Consider the following 25,081-nt stretch of genomic DNA (forward strand, 5'->3'; position numbering starts at 1 on the left):
GAATCATAAGATAGCAACTTTGTTTTTCTAAGACTGCATGAGTTTTGCATCTCAGTTCCTTCAGGCCAATGGGAGTGTCCACATTTGTAGAGCACTTCCCACTGAAGAAAACCACCTAAGCTTAAAGTAAACACTTCTCATCATTATCTGTTACTGAGCCAAATACATGTGAGCATACTTTTCATATTTCCTGCCACACTTGGGAAATGATGCAAAACTGAAGTCCACTTTAAAGGGTCTTCTGGTGCTTCCCTCACTGCGAGAAGTGAAGTTACGGGGAACCAGGCAAAAGGCCTTCTCAGCAGTGGCGCCCTCCCTATGGAACACTATCTCCTTGACATCTGATGGGGAGGAAGTACTACACAACTTTTAGAAGACATCTGAAGGCAGCCCTGTATCAGGAAGTTTTTAACGTTCAACGTTTTATTATGTTTTTATATGTGCTGGAAGCTGCCCAGAGTGGCTGGGGAAGCCCAGCCAGATGGGTGGGGTATAAAGAATAAAATCATTATTAAACTGCCCTTTGCCCTTCGTGATGCATAAACCCCAGATAAACAAGACAAATGATGATCAGATGTATACTGCCCATCTTATGGAAAACAAGAGCCAAGGCAATTAACAGTGGGTTTGCAACTGAATAAAACTAGGTACATTCACTGGGGTAAATTATAGTGGGGGTTATAGTAGTTGTTCTATTTCAAGGGTCAGGAGAACTAAATAGCTCAATTATTTTAAAATACCACTATGAAGGGCTAAGAAGCATGACAGCAAAACATACCAAAACAAACAATCCTATCAACTAACCAAAACCCCACGCAGAGCTTCCCACTCGGTCCAATATCCTCCTGGTGTTCACTTACTAGCTCCACTCTCACTGGAGCCACAATGTGGGAAAACAACAGGGAAGACGTATTATAGCCATGGAGCACACAAACCCTGCTTGCAATACTCACTCTCATTGGAAAGAACAAGAAAGCAGTCCACCTGGCCCTCAACTCCTGCTTCTTAATGTCTCTTTGCCCACCTGAAATCAAAAGGAAGAGGTCTCCCTCAAACTGCCCAAGCCCCGGGAGTAGCCGCTGTTAATGCAGGGGTTACACAGCACCATGGACAGAGTCACGAGCTGCCCACACCCTAATGGTGAGGCCTGATTCAACAGCCTGACACGGGAGAGACATAGGAGAGCCTTTTCTGTGACTGCAGAAGTTTCTTTGGTCTACTCTCTTCTTAGCTTCAACTACCATGTAAAGACACTTTTGTTCAGGTGGCACTTTTATCAACACTGGAATCTTAAAGAGAGTTAAAACACTGGTGATCTGCCATGCTGTTTCTAGGTTTTTGGCATTTAATTGTTTTAATTATATAATGATTGGGGATTGCTTTACCATTCTTTGAACATCAGTAAGTCCCTGAAACTAGTTACTCTGATAAGCGGGAAAGTGGGATATAAAGTTTTAAGCAAGCAACCACTGAAGGGAAAGCTGCTGCTGGCACTGGTTCAACAAAAAGGCTGTGAAAAGGCTGGTGGGGCAGGGTGGGCAAGTGAGGAGGCACTGGAAGCAAGGCCCACTTGTGGGTCCCAGCCCATTCCCCAAGAAATTTAAAATCGGTTAACTTCCACACTTAGGCAAGTGGCTAAAGCTTACCAGCAAAGCTGAACAGACAATTTTTCCTGTTCGTTAGCAAACTTGTGCAAATGCATTAACCGCCTCTTATTTTCTGAGCTGCTGTGTCCATGTTTGAACTTACAAGAGTGCCTATTCTGCACCCCTCTGATACGGCAAAGAAGCCCTTTCACAGGCAGCATCACAAACATCACAGTTTGTAGCTTTTTTATGCAAGGAGAATAATCTACAGTTACTTTGACCTACTTGGACAGTGTCTTGTGTTCCAAGTCTGAAATAGTTCCTGTAACTCTAAACATCCCCACACTCTTCCCTCTCTATAGCCATTTAGAAAACCAAAGGAGCAAGCAAGAGTGCCCTGCTGATGTCCCTGGCCAAACATCCAATCCAGCCTTGCAGAATGAGGAGAGAGGGATGCCTGCAGGCATGCTGGAATTTGATTGAGCCCACAAACTTCTTTCGCATTCCTGTTGCCACTAGAAATGCGACAGAAGGTTAGGGCTGCATGTCCTACAATGGTGTTAGCTTTGTGACTATGCCAGCCTGAATCCGCTCACCTCATGATTCACCTTTTCAGGAGGGGAAACCTAAAATATTTCTCTATCCTCATTCAGTCTAATAAAGGAGCCTTATCTGGGTCTCAAGTGATACCTGACACTCTGCTGCATAACTGATTGCCAAACACTCTCTCTCTCTCTTTGCCCCAAGAACATACTTCTCTCTCCTGAGAGTATGCTTATGACCTCACTACTACCAAGTATCTCATATTCTTCACCTGCTTGATTCCCAAACAGGAATCCTTTGATTTTAATGTGTCTTGTTTTGATTATATGTAAGCCACTCTGGGGGGACACGGGTGGCACTGTCGGTTAAACCACAGAGCCTAGGGCTTCCCGATCAGAAGGTCGGTAGTTCGAATCTCCGCGACAGGGTGAGCTCCCGTTGCTCAGTCCCTGCTCCTGCCAACCTAGCAGCTTAGTCATGCTGGCCACATGACCTGGAAGCTGTACACCGGCTCCCTCGGCCAATAAAGCGAGATGAGCGCCACAACCTCAGAGTCAGTCACAACTGGACCTAATGGTCAGGGGTCCCTTTACCTTTACCTAAGCTGCTCTGGGAGCTTTGTTGGCTGAAGAGCAGGGTAGAAATGCTATAAAGAAATCCTTAAAGGCCCATTTAGCCAGAAAGCAGAATAGCTGCAGCAGTAGTCTAGCCCAACTTGGTTTGGAAAACCTGTGAATTTGCAACAGTGCCAGCTATTCAGAGTGCCTAAGAGCTTCTTGAGATGGCCTATCTTGAGCAGTCACCTGCACAAGACTCCTGGACTACATTTGGGAACTATTCTTCCATCTCAATGCCTGACGACAACAAATGCATAAATTAAAGATAGCATGATTGCCCAGGGTGGTGGAAATTGGCGGTTTTGGTGGTATTATTAATTTCAACAGTACTCTCCATTTTACAGCTGTTATTAAGTTTCAGTTACAGGTAGGTAGCCGTAGTCGAAACAAAATAATTCCTTCCAGTAGCACCTTAGAGACCAACTAAGTTTGTTATTGGTATGAGCTTTCATGTGCATGCACAATTCAAGCAGAGCCAGCCGTGTTGTGGAAGGATAATGACATTGCCTTGAGCTGCTACGCCATCAGCAATGTTGGCTGCACACTTCTCAAATGCTGTGTGTCTTTGTACGACATCTCTCTTCTTGGGTGTAAAAGTTGAACAATCAGCACTGGGAAGCCATGTATCTTTGGTGGATTGTAGCCAGGTTTTCCAATAATAGAAGCCACAGCTAGAGATAAGATATGCTTATCTGCCATCCTATGCAAATCCCACATTCAGAGGACTGCTGACAGGAGCTCTTTAGAGTGAACACAATTGCACAGTTGGAAGCAGTGCTGTTTGCTACCCCTGTGGCCCTCTCTCTTACTGTTTCTCCTGGTTGTGGGTAAGCAGCAGTGTGCAGAGACACACTGCTTTTCTTAGGAGTTAGTTAGCAACACACACACACAACCAACCCCACCGGCCTCTTCCCAGCAGCTTTGCAGGAAGGAGGCAGGAAAGATAGCAGCATTCCCATAATCATTAACATCCACAAACGTAGACAAACAAACCCAGGGATCCCTGGAGAAGGGCAGCCTAGTAGGATGTGAGCTTTGGGACAGGCTCAAGGGAGGCCTTCTCAGTTTGCTCTAATCCCATTTCTAATGTAAGTGACAAATATGGTTCCCTCAGTACCATGGAAAGCTGACCACAGGAACTTCAAAATGCCTTCCAGAGCAGAATTTGCTTGCTGTCAGCTTGGAAGTCTCAGAAAGGGGTGGTGCTTCATTACACTATCTCAATAAAAACACAACCATTGGAGAAGCAAGCGGGAAGCCAAGGTGACACTATAGAGGCAGTGTCTATCATTGTCAAAGCTGCAGCTGAGCGGCAGCAGTTTTCTGTGACACAAGAGAACTTCAGAACACCTCCATATAGCATAAGAATTAGTTCTCCAAGACTTATGCTTTGGTCTCCAAAATATGATGGGTATGTCTCAGTCCTTTCAAAAGAATCACAAAGCTTAGCCCAGTTATTTCACCATCAGTGGTCCCATGTCTTTTGGGAGCATCTCAGGCACTTGAAACACACTTCTCCACTCCTGACTGCATCCTGAACATCCATCGTTTTATGAAATCCCACAGTGTCTCCTTGCTTTCCCCAGCCAACACTTCTCCTCACAGAAGGGGAAGCTGAAACATTTCATCAGAAAGGAGAAAGAGAAAGAAGGAATCTAAACACTGGTGAATGGACCTGATTTCAGCATCCTCCTTTCCTAGAACAGACTGAGTCAGTGCATTTAGGGGAGGATTCCTCATCTCCCTTATGCCCTCAGGTAGGCCTCTTCCCCTTGGTTGGAAGATGGGCAGTTTAAGGGAGTACAAAGGGAATTCAGACCACAAGCCATCAACTGACAAACCCTAATTTAGGACTACAATTGGCTTTCACATCTCCATTCCAGGGACACAAATTATACAATTTCCTGTTTTCCCCATTGGCTACATCACTTACATAGTAAATGAAGAAATGGCATCAGACAAAATGACAAGCAGTCAAATAATAACAACTCCACTCCCAGCTCTTCCCGTATCTAGCATCAGATAGCTTCCCTCTTCTATGGTAAGGACAAAGTTACAACTTCAGTCTTGCTCATATTTAGGTTTGGTCATGAAGCGTACCGACAGGTTTTAGCTAGAACTAGAAGTCTCTTTGAACAGTTGAGTCAAAGCGATTAATTCAAACTAATTACCCACAATACATCACAAAGGTTTTGCTGCCATCAGTCAGTTCAGGAATGAAGTGGCACCCAATGTGCTGCTTAAGTCAAAGCTGCCATGGCCTCTGTGAATTAAGCTTCTGATTCAAAAATCCTCAGCATACACTTCCTGGAAACATATGATTATTCCTAGCCTTTTTGATACTATGCACAATCAAATCACTAAAATTGAAAAAAGCAGTAGGCTAAGCAAGCTAGGAACTGGCATGGAAATTATCCAAGTGAAATTATCCAAGCTTTTCTCCCAAAGTGGATGCAGATACTAAAAGATAATTCAATGCATTAGCCCCAATTTAGGTAAAATATTCAGGGAAATTGGGGGTACTGAACATGTGGCCCTCCAGTTGCTGTTGGCCTCCAGTTCCCATCCTCATCCGTGATCATGGTCATGTTGAATGGGGCTGATGGGAGTTGGGAGTCCAATGAATCTGGAGGGCCGCAGGTTAGCTGCCCCTAAGTATAAAGTATACCAAGTATCTCAACAGAAAAGCAAACTAAGCTCTTTGAATATTAAGCTCTTATATTAAATGCCTTCCCCCAACAATATCTCACCTTTAGCATGGAATGTCCATGCACGCCTAGAGTATTCCTGCAGCCGAATTCTCTCCTGCTGACCCAGAGAGCACACTTGGCTAAAGAACTGCCGCTCAATGTAAACATAGGCAGCAGGGATGGCACCCGCCACTCCCTTGGCCCCAAAGAACCCATTCACCTCTGGTGAGGCTAGGAGGATCTGGTAGTTGGCCCTGGTGCCCAGGATAAGGTCCATATAGGCTTGTGTGAGGTTGAAGTAGCCCGTGGTGAGATGTATGCTGGCACCCCGCTCTGCTTCCAACAGGAGAGTCTCCGTGACGATCTCATCTATCTGAATCCCAAAAGGTCTCATCTGTATGAGAGGATAAATCCACGTGTCCGGTTCAGGCTGCCTGTCAGCAGCTGCCTTTGGATCTTTGGACAATGGGATTCCTCCTTCTGCATGGTTGCTATGGAAAGTCTGAGTATGGAGCAACTCCTGTCTGGTCCTTGCAGAGTTGATCACTTCCATCACTCTCCTATTTGCTGCTTCACAATAGGCCGTCTTGTCTCCTGAGGGCATGAATAAGTGATTTAATGGGGGACAACGCTGAACAGCATTACCTGTACATGTGCAAGGAAACTATAAAGAGATCAAAAGAATACCAGTATGACTAATGGAACCTAGGTCATCCCAGGACATTGAGAGAAAAACATATATCCAAAAGCCTGTATCTAAATGCCGGGGCATTCAGAGGAAAACACCTATCACAGAATAAGTCTGTATCAGCAGTTCCAAATGCATTTCTTCCATATAAAGCATGGGCCACAGGAAGGCTTGGAGGTACTCTTTCCAGTTTAGAGGACTTCCCATTGACATCTGAGGAGTTTGCCAGCTGAACAGATGTTGACACTGGAGCCTCACAATCTGATTTTTTTCTACACTTTCTGCTCATGTTCAATCCTATAGAGGCAAACTGCATGGGTTTTAGTTTGAGTTCAAGAACAAAACAAAAACTCATAGATCTGCAAGTATTTATTTAGATGGTTTATATACTGCCTTTTGTACAAGCCATAATTTACAAGACAAAAAACAGATTAAAATATAGGCAACTACCAATTTACACGAGGGTTACATTCCAAGGCACCAAACATTTAAGTGAAATTGTGTATATTTGAAAAACCATTGAAAAAGCCTGTAAACACCTCATTCTGTCGCTGCCCTGTTCTGCCCCTTTTGGTTACATTTTCAGGTCACTTTTGAGTTCGGCACAGTCACACATATATCAGACGTGCTTAAAAAGGTCAGTGCCTGCACAAAATATTGCAGAGTGGATCCTCCCAAATCAGACTGGAGGAACTCTTTGTCTACTGAGCAAGTCTGGAGCTGTGTAAAAGGGGGGAAGGTAAAGGAAATCTCTAACTCAGGCCCAATCAGAGAAGCTGAAGGCATCTGCCTATAATGGATGGTTTCATCTATTTCCTCTCTGAACCAAGGTAAAGATGCCTTTCCCTCTTCTGCTTCTAAAGCCCATTGCTAAGACAGATGGAATATAAAGGCTCCCTTCACATATCCTCATCTGCTGCAGCATACATCAACAGACTTCTGCCACCCACCATAGAATGGCCACATTATACACTGAAAACAAGAGGCTGGTTGTCACATTATAGCTTGCCACAGATTTCTAATTAAGTTAATGTGTGCCCAACAGAAGAAATCTCAGGTTGAACTGAGGCATACTAGCAGTCTGTTACCAGTAGCCACCCTCTCTTTGAAAATGTAAGAGCCAGCAGTTTTTTCAATCTGCCTCTAATACAAAGAGAGACAACAGGTCCCCTACAAGGCAGAGAGTGAAACAATGAAAACATGGTAGTCCTTCTGTTAAACAAAGGTGGAAGTAATATCTCGTACAGCATTTTAAGTTAACTTATTTCAAATTGATCTTCTGCACTGGGCACAAACTTGCCAAGCAATCCTATCCACGTTTACTCAGAAGCAAGTTCCAATGACTTCAGTGTCCATAGTCCTAAGTACACATGCACAGGAGTGTGATGCTATAGTCTGCAGAGAGATTCCTATGCCACCATTTTAAGATGGTCCTATGCTGCAGGGAGGACTTCCAGTATACCATTTAAGAGCAACATCAATTCCCCTCCTCATAATACACCCTTTCTTTTACTTGGTTGCTTAACATCAGCCTAAAGAAGTTGGGCAAAACTCAAAAGGTGGCTCGCTATTTTGTCATTTTAGTTAGTCCGAATAAAAAGATTACACCGTTACTGTTTGGATTTTATGACCTGCATTTTTCATCCATGGTGTTCTAATCCAGACCAACATTTATTTTAGTACTGTAGGACCGTAAAGAAATGGAAAGGCAGCAGGGGGCATGGCCAATAATATACTTCTACAGTAATTCGGCATTGCCCACTTTAGGAACAGTAATAAAATACTCAGGCTTTTAATTAAGGCGTTGGTAGCTATCTAAACTATGATATTATGGCAAGGATACCCATTTCAAAAAAAGATCAACTCCTTCCAACCAGAGCCGGCTCTTCTGATGTGATTTGAGCATCTAGTCGCCAACCCAGTGGTCAGCAGAAGGTGAAAGAACCCTTCACTTTCAGGTTGAAGCAGCTACAAGTAATACTTGAGACAGTTCTAAGCAAATGTGTTCTTAGGAAGGCATGTCCCTCTTCCCTGGGTGCAAGGGTCAGGGGCAAATTCCTAGCTGAAGGCATTGTATAAAGGAAAGTGGAAGGACAAAGAACAAGGAAGAACACACACTTCCAGCTAGAAACGCTGAAACTAGAGCAAGTGTTAAAGCATTTACCATTCACTCAATGCCCAAACAGATACCGTATGCATCTGTCACTTAATTAGCAGAGTTTATTGTGTGTGAATGATGAAAAAAGAGGGCCCTTATTTTTTAAAGGGTGTGGGGGAGAAAGTAGAACAGGGGTCAGCAACCTTTTTCAGCCGTGAGCCGGTCCACTGTCCCTCAGACCTTGTGGACTATATTTTTTTGGGGGGGCGAATTCCTATGCCCCACAAATAACCCAGAGGTGCATTTTAAATAAAAGCACACATTCTACTCATGTAAAAACACGAGGCAGGCCCCACAAATAACCCAGAGATGCATTTTAAATAAAAGAACACATTCTACTCATGTAAAAACACACTGATTCCCGGACCGTCCGCAGGCCAGATTCAGAAGGCAATTGGGCCACATCCAGCCCATGGGCCTTAGGTTGCCTACTCCTGAAGTAGAAGGCGGGCAAATATTCAAACGCCATCCAAAAGGCATGGTCTTTTGTCAGGCAACCTCTGTGGTGTGCTAATTAAGAAAACAGACACTGGAGGGCAGTCCCCCCCCACACACATCTATTCCCATGGCATTTGTTTTTGTGAAACTCACCTGATCACAGAAATCTCAGCAACTGTGTTGCCAGGAAGATGTCTCAACAGTTGGCAGTGCTTGGAAAACCTCTCCCAAGGGAAGGTGACAACCCAGCATCTTAACACTTTATATTAAAGAAAATTTGCTTTCTTCAGGTTGTAACAGAAGAAGAGTATTCCCCTGACAAATGTGCTATACAAAAAACACTTTCTCACTAAGAGTACATAATAATATCCAGCACATAAGCATCCATGTACAAGCTCTTCTGCAAATACTGTACAACAATACTGGGAATTGTTTGCTTTATTAAAAAACAAAACCCTCACACCCATTGCAAATGTAAGGTTGCAAAACTACTCACAAGCATGGAGTTCATCCAGCAATCAGAATGTCTAGCTCTACTTTTGCAATCCACAGGAAACTTCTAAACATCATGGAAACAGCACCGGGGCTACAAAGATCCCCCAAATCACAATGCTATCTATTGACACACCTTTTCCATCACTGTTAATCCCATTACTAGATATCATAGATTGTGTCAGTTCCCAACTGGTTGGGCTAAATGACTTCCTGACTCACGTAAGAGACATCCCTACCTGACCACACCAAAGACATGCATGTCCAGGGGTCATGCAAACAACACATCAAGTGGGGGGGGGGCAGAGCTCCATGGTTTAGCTTAGGTTCAGTCTCCAGTGGAAAGGAAATCAGTGTTGTCTACTCGGTGTGGCAACAACTCTCCAAGGTCTATTCCAGCCCTGCTCCCAGTTCCCTTTCTTTTATTGAGAGATGTGAAAGTCTGAACCTTGGTCCTACTTTATGAAAGGCATACTAGGCTACAATCTCTCCCAAACATTCCTGTCCCCTTTGGAAATGAAAGGAGTCTGTTTGTACTTTGTTGCCTAGAGGTACACAAGATGAACTTCAGCTGGGCTCATATAACTTCGGGTGCTGAGAGGGCATATAACACCAGTTAAAATATGCCTCTATCAAAACTGCTTACTAAATGGTCCTCTTACCTTGGTAAGGATGTACCATCCCATCCATCACTTGGACTGTATCATCTTGCTGTAACTGCAAGGACACATCCCCAACAGCATCTACTAGCTCAGTAAAGAAATCTGCAATCTCAGGAGAGTCTTGTAGGAGCACATAGCGGTCTTGACGATTGGTGAAATAAGAGTCACTCAAGTTAGCTCTGGAAAGGGAAAGGAGGGAGAATGCTAACAGCTAGCTGAGAATGACAACAGAAAAGTTATGTATAAACTCTATCCCATATACCTGGTACCGTCAAAAAAGAGTGAATATCTATTGAACCATCACAGGAGGTTTCTATCTGTAGGCAGAAATACCCTCCCTCACCTCCCTAATCCTGCTTAGTTGAAAGGGGAATAAATTCGTAAGATTCTGCAGAAGCAGAAACAGTGGCAACATTCCAGCAATGCTAAGGTGCAAGAGAGAATTATGTCACAATGTCTGCAGAACAAGCAGCAAGGTTTGCAGTATGCTCTGCCTTAGTTGCTTTTCCTGTTGTTTCTAAAGATCACAATATTCATCTACATATCCCCATTATTAGGTTTGTTGCAACAAGGGACTTACCCGCTCAAGATCACATTATCATCAAAGAGATAGACCTTGATATGCTGCAACCCAATGGTCTCATTGAAACGTTCTGGGATTAGGAGTCTGAGAAGACCACGCAGATTAGGAGTGTGGAAGAGAGAGACACGGACTTGCTCTGGAAACCTCTGCAGGAGTGGAAGGAGCATGGTCCGAGAGTTCTTTCGGCCTGGGAGGGAAATGAAAATGGATTGCCAGCCTCAATAAAAGGACAGGATTTGCCACACTATGCGTATTTGAGTTTAAGCAAGCCGTTTCTTCAAGCCATATTTTATAGTAACATTCTTTGCAGCCCAAGTTCCACAATAGATACCGTATTTTTCGCTCTATAACACGCACCTGACCATAACACGCACATAGTTTTTAGAGGAGGAAAACAAGAAAAAAAAATTCTGAATGAAACAGTGGATGTATCATTTTTGTGCTTCATGCTGTGGCCACAGACATGTGATTTGAAGGTGAGTTTGGGGTAGCCCAATGCAAAAATCCTGAGAATCCATGTGAATCCATGCTTTGTAACCAAGTTTTTGCACCATTGCAGCCCCAGGCAACAGTGGGTGCGTGATTTTTTGTGTGCAGGCTGTAGCCATGGGCATGTAATGTGATTTGATGGTGAATTTGGGGTGACCCAATGCAAAGATCCTGAGGATACATGTGGATCCGTGCTTTGTAACCACACTTTAAGTGGGGAGGGAAGGAAAAACACAGAAGGGACAAGGAGCACGAGAGGGGTGCGGAGAAGCAGCTGGCTAACAATGCAGGAGAGGAGTTTAACGGGAGGGAGGAAAGGAAGGCAAAAGTTTTCCCCCACCCACCCACCCACCCAAGCCAGCCCCCCCCCCTCTCTCTCCCACCTGCATGTTTTCCGGCTGCCTGCGAGTCCCTAGAATGCTGGGCGCAGCAGCAGCAGCACCAGAGCACGGAGAGGAGGAGGTGGTGGCTGTCCGCTGCGCTCCTAGCCGATGGAACCTGAGCCGGGTGGGCTGGAGCCTGTGCGCAGTGTGACTAGGAAGGAATTAGAAGGAAGGATGCGATCCTTTCTTTTTCCCTCTGCTTGCCAGGAGGGCAGGGGATTTCTCTGCTCTTTGTTGCGTTTGAGCAAACACAGCAACCAAAAACAGAAGGGGGTGGGCAGTAAGACCCTGAGGCAGAATGCAGGAAAGCAGCAGCTTCCTCTCTGCAGCTTTCCCTCCTCCTCGTGATCTGATTTTATGCCTGATTTTTGCCCCTGCACTCGGGCCAGTCGGCTTCAGTGACCACACATTCGCTCAATAACACGCACAGACATTTCCCCTTACTTTTTAGGAGAAAAAATGTGAGTGTTATAGAGAGAAAAATACGGTAATTACTGATTATCAGGATTGGGATGTACATAGGAGCCAACTCCAGGGGCACCAACAAATGAATGAGCAAAGCTGGAGAGAGGGAGCCAGCCAGCCTCTCTGGCACTGCCTCCAAGAGAGAAGCAGTTCAGCTCCACAGGCAGCGAGTCACCATTTTCCTGCACACAGTCCGTGTGATGTCTCATGCACTACGTGCAGGTGTGTGTGTGTGTGATGTCACACATCCACATTACGGCAGCGGACACCCACAACCCTGAGGATGAGATGGCACCCCTGGGTATGTACATGTTCCCCTGTGGCTGCAGTGATGCTAGCTCAGAGAGTTGGAGGTTTTGTGCTTTCCATATTGCCACCAACTTTGGCAAGATGAAACCTAATTAGGAGAAAGAATGGAATACCAAGATTCACTCTTAGCTAACACAGAAGCTAGCTGGCTGTATCAGCTCCATAATACTCAGAGCAGACCCACCAAAATCAGTGAAGTTAGTAATGACTAACATCATCAAATATATTTTGCCAAAATATAACAGAAGAAAAAAATTGGACCGTTTTACTTAGAATCATAGAGTTGGAAGAGACCACAAGGGCCATCGAGTCCAACCCCCTGCCAAGCAGGAAACACCTGGATGTAAGTGAAATTGCTTATATTGGGAACACCATCGAAAAATCCTGCAAACACTCTCCAAACTTCTGAAAACCCTTGAAAAACCCTTAAATCCACCAAACTCCACCACAATCACTCCCTCCAATTCTCCTTGCTCCAACTCCACTTCTCCACAGGCTTCAATGGTCAGTGCAAGGACTTTCAAAGGCTCATGGGATTGGTAGGTGCCGTTTTTGCCCTTTTTCTAGTTACTTTCAGGTTTGCATTGATGCACACATGCACTGAATGTGCGTAAAATGGCCATTGCCTGTAGAGTCTTGGTGTGAAAATCTGCAGATTAAGACTACTGAAATCCTCTAAATTTGAAGAGGTTATAAACATAGTTCTTTAGAGCTGAGATGTCCAGCCTGCCTAAACAGCCGAGCCCAGCTAACACGAGAAGCAATTGTGACCAAGCAACACACACTTACCCCGAGATCCCCTTGTGTAGTCTAAGAGAATGGACACTCTTAAGTTGGAAGGCCCACATCCCTGCAATGACCTTTCCAAAGCCACTTCAATGCAATCCACCTGAGGACAATATAAGACCAAAACTTACATACAGGGAAGATCCAATTTTATGAGCACACACTATTCCTAAGCCTTCATAGTTTTCCCTAATTGCTACAGCTATCACTGCTAGGCATCTGCCTATTCACCCACGCAAAAGGAGGACAAAATTAATAGTTCCCATCACTGCAGATTGTATTTATTATCCCATCACAGGAATGTTAACACTGTGCAAACAAAGATTAAAACAATCACAAGACAGAGAGAACACAATTTAGGGCCCTTCATCTATTTAACAGTTTAGGGCTCTCATTGTAGACTATCATTAAGTTATTTCTTCCAAAGGCTCCTCATTAGTCCAAAGGCAGGCTGCAGAAAAGTTGTCATTGTAGGATAGAATAATGTAGCAAAGATGAAAAAAGAATGTGTGAATAGACCAGTTCTTACAGCAGATATATATGGCACACTGGCATGCCTGTCATCAATGTCAAGATGTTTTGCCTTCATTTTACTAGGCTGACAGATCTACCATGAAAAGCCCACAGGACAAAGATGGCAGAGATGAAAGAATGGAAGGTGAAAGGTAGAGATCTGTGAATTAAGGAGTTAGAAAAAGGAGGCTATGTACAACATTGAAGAAGAGCTATAGAGGACATTTCTTAACCGATTATTTCTCAGATATCTGTGACCCACTCTCTCCAGCTCAAACACTTACTAATTCCTGTTCCAGAGGTCCTGTTCCAAGGTAGAGTGAAGCCAAAACCACTCGCCGCTTGGCCGTTTTTATCTGTCCCTGAGAGACAGAAAAGTTTAGATTCACTGATTTGTCTGTCATGTGAAGCCCTCAAGTTCCTCCCAAAGTCCACTCAATCCAGTACTTAAAAGTGAAAAACTCAGCTTTATCTATCAGTATGTTTCTTCTTTTTTGTATCAAAGTGAGCACACAAAATTCTTACAGCATGCCTCATTGTATTTTAGGACAAATATCTCTTGATCAGAGTGGACAAGGCAGCATTTCTATTGCTTTCACTTGACAGGTCCAAGACTTAACGTATGTAGCTGCCTCATACTGTGCCAGACTATAAAGCTACTACTATTTATTATGAATGGCAGTGGCTCTCCAAGTTTTTAGAAAAGGGTATTTTCCCAATCCTGCTACCTTAACTTTTTTTTTTTTTGCAAATGACAGGAATTGAACCAAGTTACTTAAAACAGCCAAGCTAAGCCTCTCCTGCCTCACCACAGCTAAGGGGGAAAGGACATAATACTTGGTCAAATGAATTTTTTCTCCCCACACTTAGTTTCTTAAGATCCAATACAGAGGAAAGTCATACGGGCTCAGTCACTAAGACTTACTGAATAAGGAATGATAAAGCAGGATCACTGTGAGCCATAAGCTTGAAAAAACACTTTTAGGAGGAGTACTGCAGGAGTAAAACTGTGTACTTCTGAAATTCTGGGTTGTGATTTTTTAACACAATAAATGGCAACAGAAACACATGAATGTGTAAAAAAAAAAAAAAAAGCCCTGCCCGTCTACTCTTGCATTCTGTTTTCACAGTGGCCAGCAAGAAGAATATGGCAAACCTGCATGCAGGACTTGAAAGCAATAATGGATGAAGAAAATGCATTTTGACATTGACGCTCTGTTGCCACCCCTATTCCCAAAGTTACACGCTGGAGACATGCCAAATCACCTTCATAAGTTCGTAGAATTCAGTCGGAGAGGAAAGCACCTTAACATGGGAACTGGCAATTCCAAACTCTGGGACGAGGTTTCGGATCCACTGAAATCTATGGGATCCCTCAGGACAGAGGCAGCAAGGTGGGGCTGTTAGCTGAGGAATAGTAGGAGAGAGCAGCGGGGCCAACAGCAGCCATGATGATCTAATAAGGAGAAAGAAGTGGGTTGAGTTGCATACATTAAATTTTATTCTCCTTTATATTGCCTCCAGGTGTGTGAGCAAGGGGGTAGTCAAGCCTGAAGCATTACACATCTGCCTTTCACCTCCATTACTCATAGCTGGGCAATTTTTGCCAAGAAGGGGAACAGCAGGCTGTAGACAAAGGAAGGAAGGCAGACCTGAGCTATATGTTAATAACTTCCTTTCAAGGCTAAAGAGGAGGCTCTGCAGACAGTAGTAAAGCTGACCCACAACTGTGTAACAGCAACAGAATGCACTGTAAAAAGACAGTGGCCAGAGTAGCAATACCCAAGGTGACAGACTGCAGTGATCACTTCATGTTTCAGCTCTTGAAATAGCAATACAATAGTCCTATTCAGCCTTTCACAGGGTTATACAGTGGTACATCAGGTTAAGAACTTAATACGTTCTGGAGGTCCATTCCTAACCTGAAACTGTTCTTAACCTGAAGCGCCACTTTAGCTAATGGGGCCTCCCGCTGCCATCGCACCGCCGCCGTGCTATTTCTGTTCTCATTCTGAAGCAAAGTTCTTAACCCGAGGTACTATATCTGGGTTAGCGGAGTCTGTAACCTGAAGCATCTGTAACCCAAGGTACCACTGTATGCAACTGAGCAATTGCATTCACTGAATTTTCGCAACTGCAATAACATTCACAAGGAAACTTCCACTCCCTCCCCTCCAAGCACCCAAATCTGCTGTGGAGTTCCTCTCTACCCCCACCTCACCAGCAGATATTGGTGCAGTGCAAGGGGTACAGCGGGAGAGGGGAGGGGGAGGAGGGGGGGAGTTCTGTTGCACTTGCAAAAGTTGCTCTGCTTGCACAATGACCTAGGGCCCATCTGCAGTATACATTTAAAGCAGCATCATACCAGAATCCTGGGAGCTGTAAAGGATGAATGGAGTTGTTAGGAAACCCTCTTCTGCTCACAGAGCCACAATTTCCAAAGTTCTCTGGAAAGAAGGATTGCTTGTTAAGCTGCCCTAGGAACTGTAGCTCTGTGAGGAAAAGAAGGAACACCTAACAACTCCCAGCACCCTTAACAAACTACAGTTCCCAGGACTCTTTGGGGAAAGCTGTGACTGTTTAAAGTGATATGATGCTGCTTTACATTTATCATGCAGATGGTGCCTTAGCTGGATTCAACCTTTAAATTATAGCTATAGAGGGGGCACCAAAGTGCATGCGCTAGCGGCCCCTCTCTACCCCCCCCCACACCTTCCTGTGTTGAATGGGAAATCTAAAGGGGAAATCTAAATGTGTTTAGCTGAACATGGTTACAGTTGTCCCTGCAACTGGGAACCCTGACTGTGGGGAGGACTGGAAGTGCATTCATTCAAACACCGAATGCACTTTAGAATCCCCCTTTAGACCTTCCCACTCAACAAAGAAATGTCAGAAGCAGCTGGTCAGCATGTGTGTTCCTTCTACGGATATAATTTAAGAACATCTGAATAGGGCTATTCTTTTGGTGTACTTCAATTTCAACTGATTGTTTATATTGTACCCTAGTTATCTTTACTGCATAAATATGGTTTCATTTTCATCTAGGAAGTTTGAGCTTCTCTCTGGTATTTATTCCAAAAAGACCACATGTAGGAGATCACAACATAATCCTTGGTGGTAATAGATCCACTATTAGAAAACTACTACAAGCTACAACACAACAAACAGCAAAGCTGGAGCCAGGGAAGAAATGTGCCAGCATCTGGTTTCAAGGCCCTGGCATTATTACAGCCATGGCTGGTATTTTGAGAAGGATACAGAGACAAACCAAAAGAGACAGTTGAGCTCAGAGGAAATAACATGTTTAGCAATGGACTCCTCTTGGAGGAAGGGCAGGATATAAATTTAATAAATAATTTTTAAAATAAATAATGTTAACTAACTGCAAACCATTTCCTAACAGAGACACCATCCTCTCAGTATATAAGCTTATGAGCAGCTGAATCCCACACTGCTCCATCAATGTGATCTGCTTCAACGTGCATGACCTTTACCAGAACTTTATGAGGAACTCAGGGTTATGAGGAACTCTTGGTCCAAAGCTCAAGTGACCACAGATTCCAGGAAGATGATTTCACTTATTTACTTCATGATAAAACACTGAATCTTCACAAGGTTTGCATGCATCCTTGCACAAAAAACCCCCAGACAGTTTGCCATTGCATTTCCCAGAAAGCCCCCCGGTTTGTCACTGCCTATTCATCACAATGGAGATCTGACTCAGAGTGTGGAAGAATTCCTAGCAATTTCGTTTTTCAACCGTTTGTGAGGACTGGGCATTGCTTTGGCAATACTAAATTACAGTAATCTGGAGGGAAAGTTTCTATTCTCCTTAAACTGAAAAGGAGAACTTTAAGAAGTACTTCCCTTGTCCTGTCTGTGAACAGGCAACTGAAGAGCCGCAAACTAGCAAGGTGACACTGGTTTATCTACCTGTATTTATTAAACATGAAGCACATTCAAATGCCTTTTCAAACGCCCAAAACAACTTGATAAGGAACATGGTTTTGGTGCATTGTGGGAATCTACCCTCCCTCCCTTTTATCAACATCATGGCTACACTTAAATGCATGTGCACAGAAACAATATCAACACAATTTGTGCTTGTCCACTTATATAACATGATCAACAATATATTCTCTCAGTGATCCGTAACAGTAACTTGCAATTTCCTTCTGCGAATGGGGGGGGGGGCGGGGGAAGAGAATCACACCTCTCAAACATGAACTTTATTCTAATACAAGCAGAGCAGGACAATACATGGGGACCAGGGATCTTTAATCCGCTTTATCTTCGTGAATAGAGTTAAGACTACCCTGAGTCTTGTGTTTTGCTGATGAGCACATCTCCCATTTTAAGAAATTTATGCAGATAGCTAAGAGTTCAAAGATGTCTTCTTTCAACACATGTAAGAGACTACACACAGCAGAGCTTCTTATTTCCTTTCCACAGAACAGAATGCTATCTTGCAATCACCTTTTAAAGCTTTCTCAATAGTCAAGAATCATCCAAAACTGAAATGCAGAATGGGAAGATACTGTTCCAAATCCAAAAAGGGGAACTGTCTGGAAGTACACACTGATCTCTTCTTTATATTTCAGAGCTTTTAATAACTGCATTTTCAACCCAACTACCCACTCCTCCCAGTAATTAAAACTTCTCTGGGGACACACAGTAAGTGTCAAAATCATAAAACTATAAAACACTGAACAAGCAACTAGCAACAGAGAATAAAATCACTACAGAAAACTTAACAGCACCAGAAATTCCACAGATCTTAGAACTTCAATAAATATCTTTAGTCAGTAAAAGATTTAAGATTGGTGTGACATCCAAGTCAGTGCAACTGAAATCATTGTGTTGCATCTAACAAGGTTGCCCCCTTAACAAAGGAACTTCTTTCTGCCTGTGCAGTAGCTCTTCCTCTCCAACTCTTCTCCATGCATGCCCACCTCCAATTTGCTCACAAGTATTGCAGGAATCCAAGAACAGATTTTGGGGATGGGGTGCAGGAAGAGGAGAGCAAGAGGAAGTCCTATTGCACAGGTGGAAGTCCATGCAAAAGGGATGACTTTGTTGGATACAACCCACTGGACTCAAGTTACTTAAGTCCATTGATTTCAATGGGTTGACTCTATGACTAGCACTGATCATACCCAACAGAGATTACAAAGGCTGGGAAAATACCTGGTCTGAAGGCACAAGACATCATCACATCGCTGAAGCTAAGTAAATCTGGATCTGGTCAGTGCCTGGGTAGAAGCCATGCATAGAGATTTTATTTACAATTAAGCTGGCTACAAATTATGTTAAATAAATACACACTGCCTTGAATAAATTATAGATGTAAGAAAAGAAAACAAAGATCTTCGGCAGGCACAGCAAATATGTCGTTGTGAGACAAGCCTCTCAAGTGAGGGGTGTTCCATAATGAGGGTGCCACAAAACATACTGTAGTGGAATTAGGGTGATTAAACAGGGCAACTATTTCTGCTAAAATAGATAAACTTAAAGACTCGGTTTGCATCTTACACAAAACCATACCATGGCTTAATGCGAATGTGCAGGTTCCTGGAGAGGAAATTGTGGCCACTTTGTTCTTCCTCCAGCCCTGCCGCTGCTGCACTGCTGTGAGCTTAACCATGGTATGGCTCAGTATGCCATCCAAACCAGGCTCATAATTTGTCTTACTCCAGTCAAATTACAACCTGTACACTTAGAACAAACCTTTGTTACAACTCTGTCTGGAGCAAGACAAAAGATAAGCCCAGTATCAGACTGAGACAAACCATGGCTTAGCTCACAGCAGCAGGACCAGATGAATAGCCCTTGTGGTCTCTTCCAACTCTATGATTCTATGATTCTATGAATAGCCAAGCAGCCAGTGTTCAAAACTCCCATTGTTTTAGGCGCATTTTGCAACAGGAATTTCATTAGCGTGAGCAGTTTCTGAGCTCTGGGAGCAGTACTGCGCCTAAGATTTCAGATTAAAACTGCAGAGTGGAAGGAAAGGAGCTTTTCCGCCTCCCCATTTCCAGCTACTCTCTGAAGACTGGAGAAGAGACCCTCTTATGAATATTAGGGGGGTGGGCAGGAGAAAATGTGAAAAATGAATGTAATATTTTAGCTGCAGTTCATTCATTTTCAGCTCTGTATTCTTGTTATAAAAAGCATGCCTAGGCATTCCGTTGTTGTGCCCAGAACCTAGGTGCCATTTAGCTCATGGCTTTCCTATCTCAGTTTCTAACACTGAAAGCAGCAGCATAGTTTCTACAAGCTATGGGTTTGATTTAGTGCATTATGCGAACTGAGCCAAAGCAGCTGAAAGTGGGCTACTTAAAATAATTAATGCCACCTGTAGACCAAATATTGAGCCTCCATGGCTTTTAGACCCAACCATGAAGTGGTAATGCAGTTCTTTAAATAAAACAGCTAGCTGATCCCATATTATCAACCTGGTGGGCTAACCCAGAAAGCAATTCTTTGGCCAGGATAAATGCAGTATCAAAATTACCTAGGGGGGGGAAAGAATTGAATAAGGGGTGTCTGTCTATCTCTCGAATTTGAAGTATCTGCTATTTATAAATCTGGGGGTTTTGGAAGATCTATTTTTAGGAAGTGGGTCTTTGACTAATATCGCGACAAAGTGCGCTCAAGTACCACAATTCTTGTTAAACCTCAGCTTCTTCGGCAGACAGGAGAAGAGAGATTGCATGATATCTCAGTGTGCATCACCCACACAGAAGCCACAACATAGCGGCTTTTGCCAACAGCTCTTGATTCACTGGAATGCCTGAGTCTATATTACTGTATTTCTGCATAGGCTGTGACTGAATCTGGGAAACTAGTTTTATTGTTAACATTCTGATGCAATGAACAATAAAGGCTTGAGGGTAACTTCCTTAAAGTAAGAAGGTTGGGTGTGAACATGTGGCCTGAGACTTTTGCTTTCCCTTGTTTTAACTGAGTCATGCTTACTGGATGCTACAAATAGTTTGAGTGTTCACCTTTTCCTCTTTCCCACAATTGCGTGGAAAACAGCTCAGATCAAAGAGCAAGTTGCTTCTAAAAGAAATATACTAATTGTCATTACAAAAAAGTGCTATTGAAAGCAAACAAAACCCTAGGAGTAAGATGCTAATTTACTCAAAACCCTGGCAGTAGTACCATCTATTCAACAAACACAAAAATGACCTCATGTGGGTACATTTCCATATCCTGTGTTCCTGAAGATGATGAATAACCAAACGGTTGCTACATGACTGAAGTGTAGCATATACTTTCAGCACAAAACACAATCATATTTTTTAGCTGATTTATATAGCACCTTTTAGAAAATAACTGCCCCCTTTAAGGTAGTGTACAAACTTGCATAAATTACAACCATTCAATTAAAACTGCATTAAACGTCCTTAAAAGTGAAGAACAGCAGTAACGTGATGCTCAGAGGTAAATATATTTAACCCATGTAACAATTTTATCCCCCTGAAGACAAGGAGATGCATATAACCTAAAATTCTATATTGCCATATCCTTGTGTCTAGGGGGGCATAACATGACTATAGACAATACAACCTAGAATTCTGTACTGAAATGCAAACCTTTTCAGACTAAATTGTACACATTTTAATAAATCACTTTAATTCAAATACTTTAACTTGGTTGCAAAATAAAGCTTTCATATGGTGTTAAGATAGGGACGGGGGTGGCGCTTTGGGTTAAACCACAGAGTCTATGACTTGCCGATCAGAAGGTTGGCAATTCGAATCCCCGCAACGGGGTGAGCTCCCGTTGCTTGGTCCCTGCTCCTGCCAACCTAGCAGTTCGAAAGCACATCAAAGTGCAAGTAGATAAATAGGTACCGCTGCAGCGGGAAGGTAAATGGCATTTCCGTGCGCTGCTCTGGTTCGCCGGAAGCGGCTTAGTCATGCTGGCCACATGACCCGGAAGCTGCACGCCGGCTCCCTCGGACAATAAAGTGAGATGAGCGCCACAACCCCAGAGTCAGCCACGACTGGACCTAATGGTCAGGGGTCCCATTACCTTTATGGTGTTAAGAACAGTGTTAGAAAGCAAATAAGGTACTGTATATTTAATTTGATTGTTTAAAAAGAGAGATAGAGAGAGAAGGCTGGGGTAGAAGAGCTACCTGGGCTTAAGAAGTCTATACCCACACCTGTGCAATACCCAACCATTTTGTATTTTCTCCACACAACCAGGAGGACAAGACATTTACCGTACTTATTCCCATGAAAGCCAGTGGAAACTGTTCTGCAGATATGCTGTACAGATTTCAAGGCCTCCTGGGCCTCCTTGCTCAACAGACCACACTTAATCCATCCAACCGCTTTTCTAGCAATTGATTATTTATGGAAATTGGCAGCAAAATAATTACTTGGGAGCCATCCAAAGGTTTGGTAGAGGGGCCAAGAGAGGAAGTTTTCCAACAGAGAAATCATTGTTAATCGTTTAGGAATATATTTTTTAAAAAGAAAAGATTTGTTTTGAATACAGTATGCTTTACTGTACACAGATGAGCTGGCGTGAAGAGAAAAACTAGTCTAAGAACATCTGCTGAGAAAACAAAGAAATTATGCTAATCCAACATGCTTCCTGTAACCCAAGCAGCAAGTAGTTTTTCCCAGATAATGCAAGACTCACCATAAACAAATGCTATTCAGAAGCTTTCCTTCTCATATGCTAAAAAAACCAGGAACTTGTTCATTGTATGCAAAGCATTTTGTACCATGCACATATTATGTTTTGTCCTAAGGAACCTGGCAAGTTAAGCTGCTGTTCCCATTATGCTGCTGAAAAGGAGGATAACACACTGCAGCATTTTGCATTTGGCCCAGGATTTCCAAATTCCACAGTCAAGCTTCTAGACCACAATACTAATTAGAAAAGTTTGACTGAATCTTGAAGATGCTAAAGCATTACACTGATTCAAAAAACTATTAGAAATGGAAACATGATGAAACACTGGTGCATTTCATGGGCAATCAAAGAAAATTCAATCTTCTATTTTTTCTACTTCACCATCTAAATTTTATGCTGACAAGTTTAGTTTCTTGAGAAGGGGCAATTGTACAAAAGACTGTGACTTTATTTCCGAGAATCTCTTTCATGTCTGGCATATGTGCATTATTGTTTTAATTGTTAGACACCATGGGAACCCTTGGGGCTGGAGACCAGAATATAAATGCTTGCAGCATTTAAGGCTGCATCTCCAGAGCAAACATCTACAGTCTTTGCTTGCTATGTGAATTCTGGGAAAGTTCTGTAATCCAATACCCTGGACAAAAAGTACCTGCTTTATGTGAAAACACATAACCCTGCCACCTGAGCAGAGCAGCATAATCAGCAGGAAGAGGTTACTATTTTCCTTGAGATTTCAGGGGTTTTTTGTAGCTTTAAATCAGCATACAAGATGTATGCACTCTTATTTATACATGGATGTTCCACATAGATTTGCTTTCTGACTGCTAGTAAAATCAAGGACAGGAACTTAGGGTAGGAATCACATAATGAACCCTATCAGCAGAAGCATGGTCTTCTGCTTAAACAACAGGGCTTTCTCCTCCCTCCCTCCTCCAAAATTGGCTCAGGGCAAGAGATCCCGCAGAACAAGGGGGGGGGGTTGAATCGTTCCATCTGACAAATTGATATGATTATGCCAACGGAACGTTCAACATAGAACAGTTTTGAATTCCATCCTTAGCTTCTTTGTAGCCGATGTTTACTGAGTCAAAAGATATTGCAAATGTTAACATGAACCTTAATGAACTTCAAATGGGTACAGTTGCTGGATTACAGGAATAGCATAGCATGCAATTTTTAAAAATACCAAGCCTTGATTACTTATAATATAAAATAATAATTTATTAATTGTACCCTGCCCATCTGACTGAGTTGCCCCAGCCACTCTGGATGGCTTCCAACAGAAGGAAGAAATCTGTTGCTAACCACAGGCAAAAAAATCACATGTAGAAAAGCACATTCCAGGTAGTGTTACCATGTTTAAATGGCCATATCCATGTGATACTCATAAAGTGTGGATTGGCAACCACTGCAGTTTCATCTCCATATACCTGAAGGAGCGTCTTCACATTCTTTTGCTGGTTCCCTCACTGGAGGTTACAGGGAATCAGGCAGAAGGCCTTCTCATTAGCCGCCCTGCCCTGTGGAATGCCCTGCCATCAGATATCAGAGAGATAAACAATTATCTGAAGGCAGCCCGGTATCGGGAAGTTTTTCATGTCTGATATTTTGTTGTGTTGTTATATTTCCTCCTTGTGTTCACCTTCACAACCGTGTTTCTCTAACTTGGGTCTTCAGCTGTTGTTGGACTACAACTCCCATCATCCCTGACCACTGGTCCTGCTAGCTAGGGATGATCAGAGTTGTAGTTCAAACAACTGCTGGAGACCCAAGTTTGTGAAACACTGCTTTACTGTTTGATGTGACATGATGGGCATCTCATCCACGTGTATCCACTGTTATTTGTTCTCTATTTACCATCAACATATAATGCTGGCCTTCCTAATTATGAAACAGTAAGGTGGATGCTTACTAATTCTCTCTGTTGTTACGGGACTTTGAATTACTGTGACGGGATTTTGAATGCAGCCTTAGGCTAAGTAACACAGAGTTCCAGTAATTGTGCAAAAATGGCCCATGGGAGGGTATGTCAGTGACACAAACATTGCCCTCACTCGTCTCTGCAACTAGTCTCCAGTCACTTCATCGTGGGAAAGGGAATTCATGATAATGAGAGAGTTTAATTTCAGGAATGCGCTCCAAAGTCTCGTCAATTTCATCACCTGCTCTTTGAAACCTTTGCAAACTATTCTGGGCTTCTTTGGGAGGCAGGGTAGGATATAAATCTAATAAAATTAATTATCAGAACCTGGGCCAAATGTTGCACAGACAACCACTGCTGTTTTATGCCGCTCATCATTACACATAAAAACAATTAAAGATTCTTTATCAAATTTTATCACTTTTTATCAAAGCACAAGCTTTCAGGGACCCAAGCTCACTTCACCAGATGCATGAAGTCTTAGTTGGCAGTTACAGTATCTAAAGGAGAAGATTATTAAGTGAGAGTTGAATGGCAATAAGGTGCAAAAATTACAGTGACAGTTAGAGCTTAAATATATGTTACACAGGAACATGTTTTATACTCTGCAAGAGCAGATTGCTGATAATTGCTTGAACTACTGTAGTCACACCTCTAGGCAGAGAACCATGAGCAAGAATCAGTCATAGATAGGACAGATATCCGACAACTGGATATGGATTGTGATAAAAATTCTTTGTTTCATTTTAACAAACAAACAATGGCATTGAACTTATTGATGAATTGCAATCAACAGTTTCACTTGTTTCAAGCTGTGCTCTTCCTTTGAAGTACCTATGTTCTAGAAAGGACACTTTTAAGGTCAGTTACAGAATGTCCTGGGAGGCTGAAATGTTCTCACACTGATTTATTTCAGATGGCAATTTTCCTCAGGACACTCTGTAACTGACTTTAAGGTGGTCATTCTGGAACAGCAAAACTAAAGGCAACTGTTTAAAAGATATAAATGAGTGCACCTAGTGAACATATGAAAATGGGTATGGGTTTACCACACTGAAAAATACGGTAAATGGTGTTTAGAGATCAAAACTCAAGCT

The 25,081-nt window shown here is 42.9% G+C and overlaps 1 protein-coding gene across 3 annotated transcripts in view; it reads right to left on the reverse strand.

Annotated features, from left to right (window-relative positions):
• Nucleotides 1-25,081, reverse strand: part of PGS1 (phosphatidylglycerophosphate synthase 1) — a 136,970-nt gene that overhangs the window by 6,327 nt on the left and 105,562 nt on the right. For all 3 annotated transcript variants that reach the window (XM_082213344.1, XM_082213343.1, XM_082213342.1), the window contains exons 2-7: nucleotides 14,669-14,858; nucleotides 13,687-13,764; nucleotides 12,893-12,992; nucleotides 10,455-10,644; nucleotides 9,875-10,053; nucleotides 5,497-6,030 (exon numbers count right to left, since the gene is read on the reverse strand). In XM_082213344.1, the coding sequence (XP_082069470.1) occupies nucleotides 5,497-6,030; nucleotides 9,875-10,053; nucleotides 10,455-10,644; nucleotides 12,893-12,992; nucleotides 13,687-13,764; nucleotides 14,669-14,858 (1,271 nt within the window). The remainder of the gene's footprint in view (nucleotides 1-5,496; nucleotides 6,031-9,874; nucleotides 10,054-10,454; nucleotides 10,645-12,892; nucleotides 12,993-13,686; nucleotides 13,765-14,668; nucleotides 14,859-25,081) is intronic.

Source organism: Podarcis vaucheri (genome assembly GCF_965113315.1).
Source record: "Podarcis vaucheri genome assembly, chromosome: 2".
NCBI classification, from domain to species: domain Eukaryota; kingdom Metazoa; phylum Chordata; class Lepidosauria; order Squamata; family Lacertidae; genus Podarcis; species Podarcis vaucheri.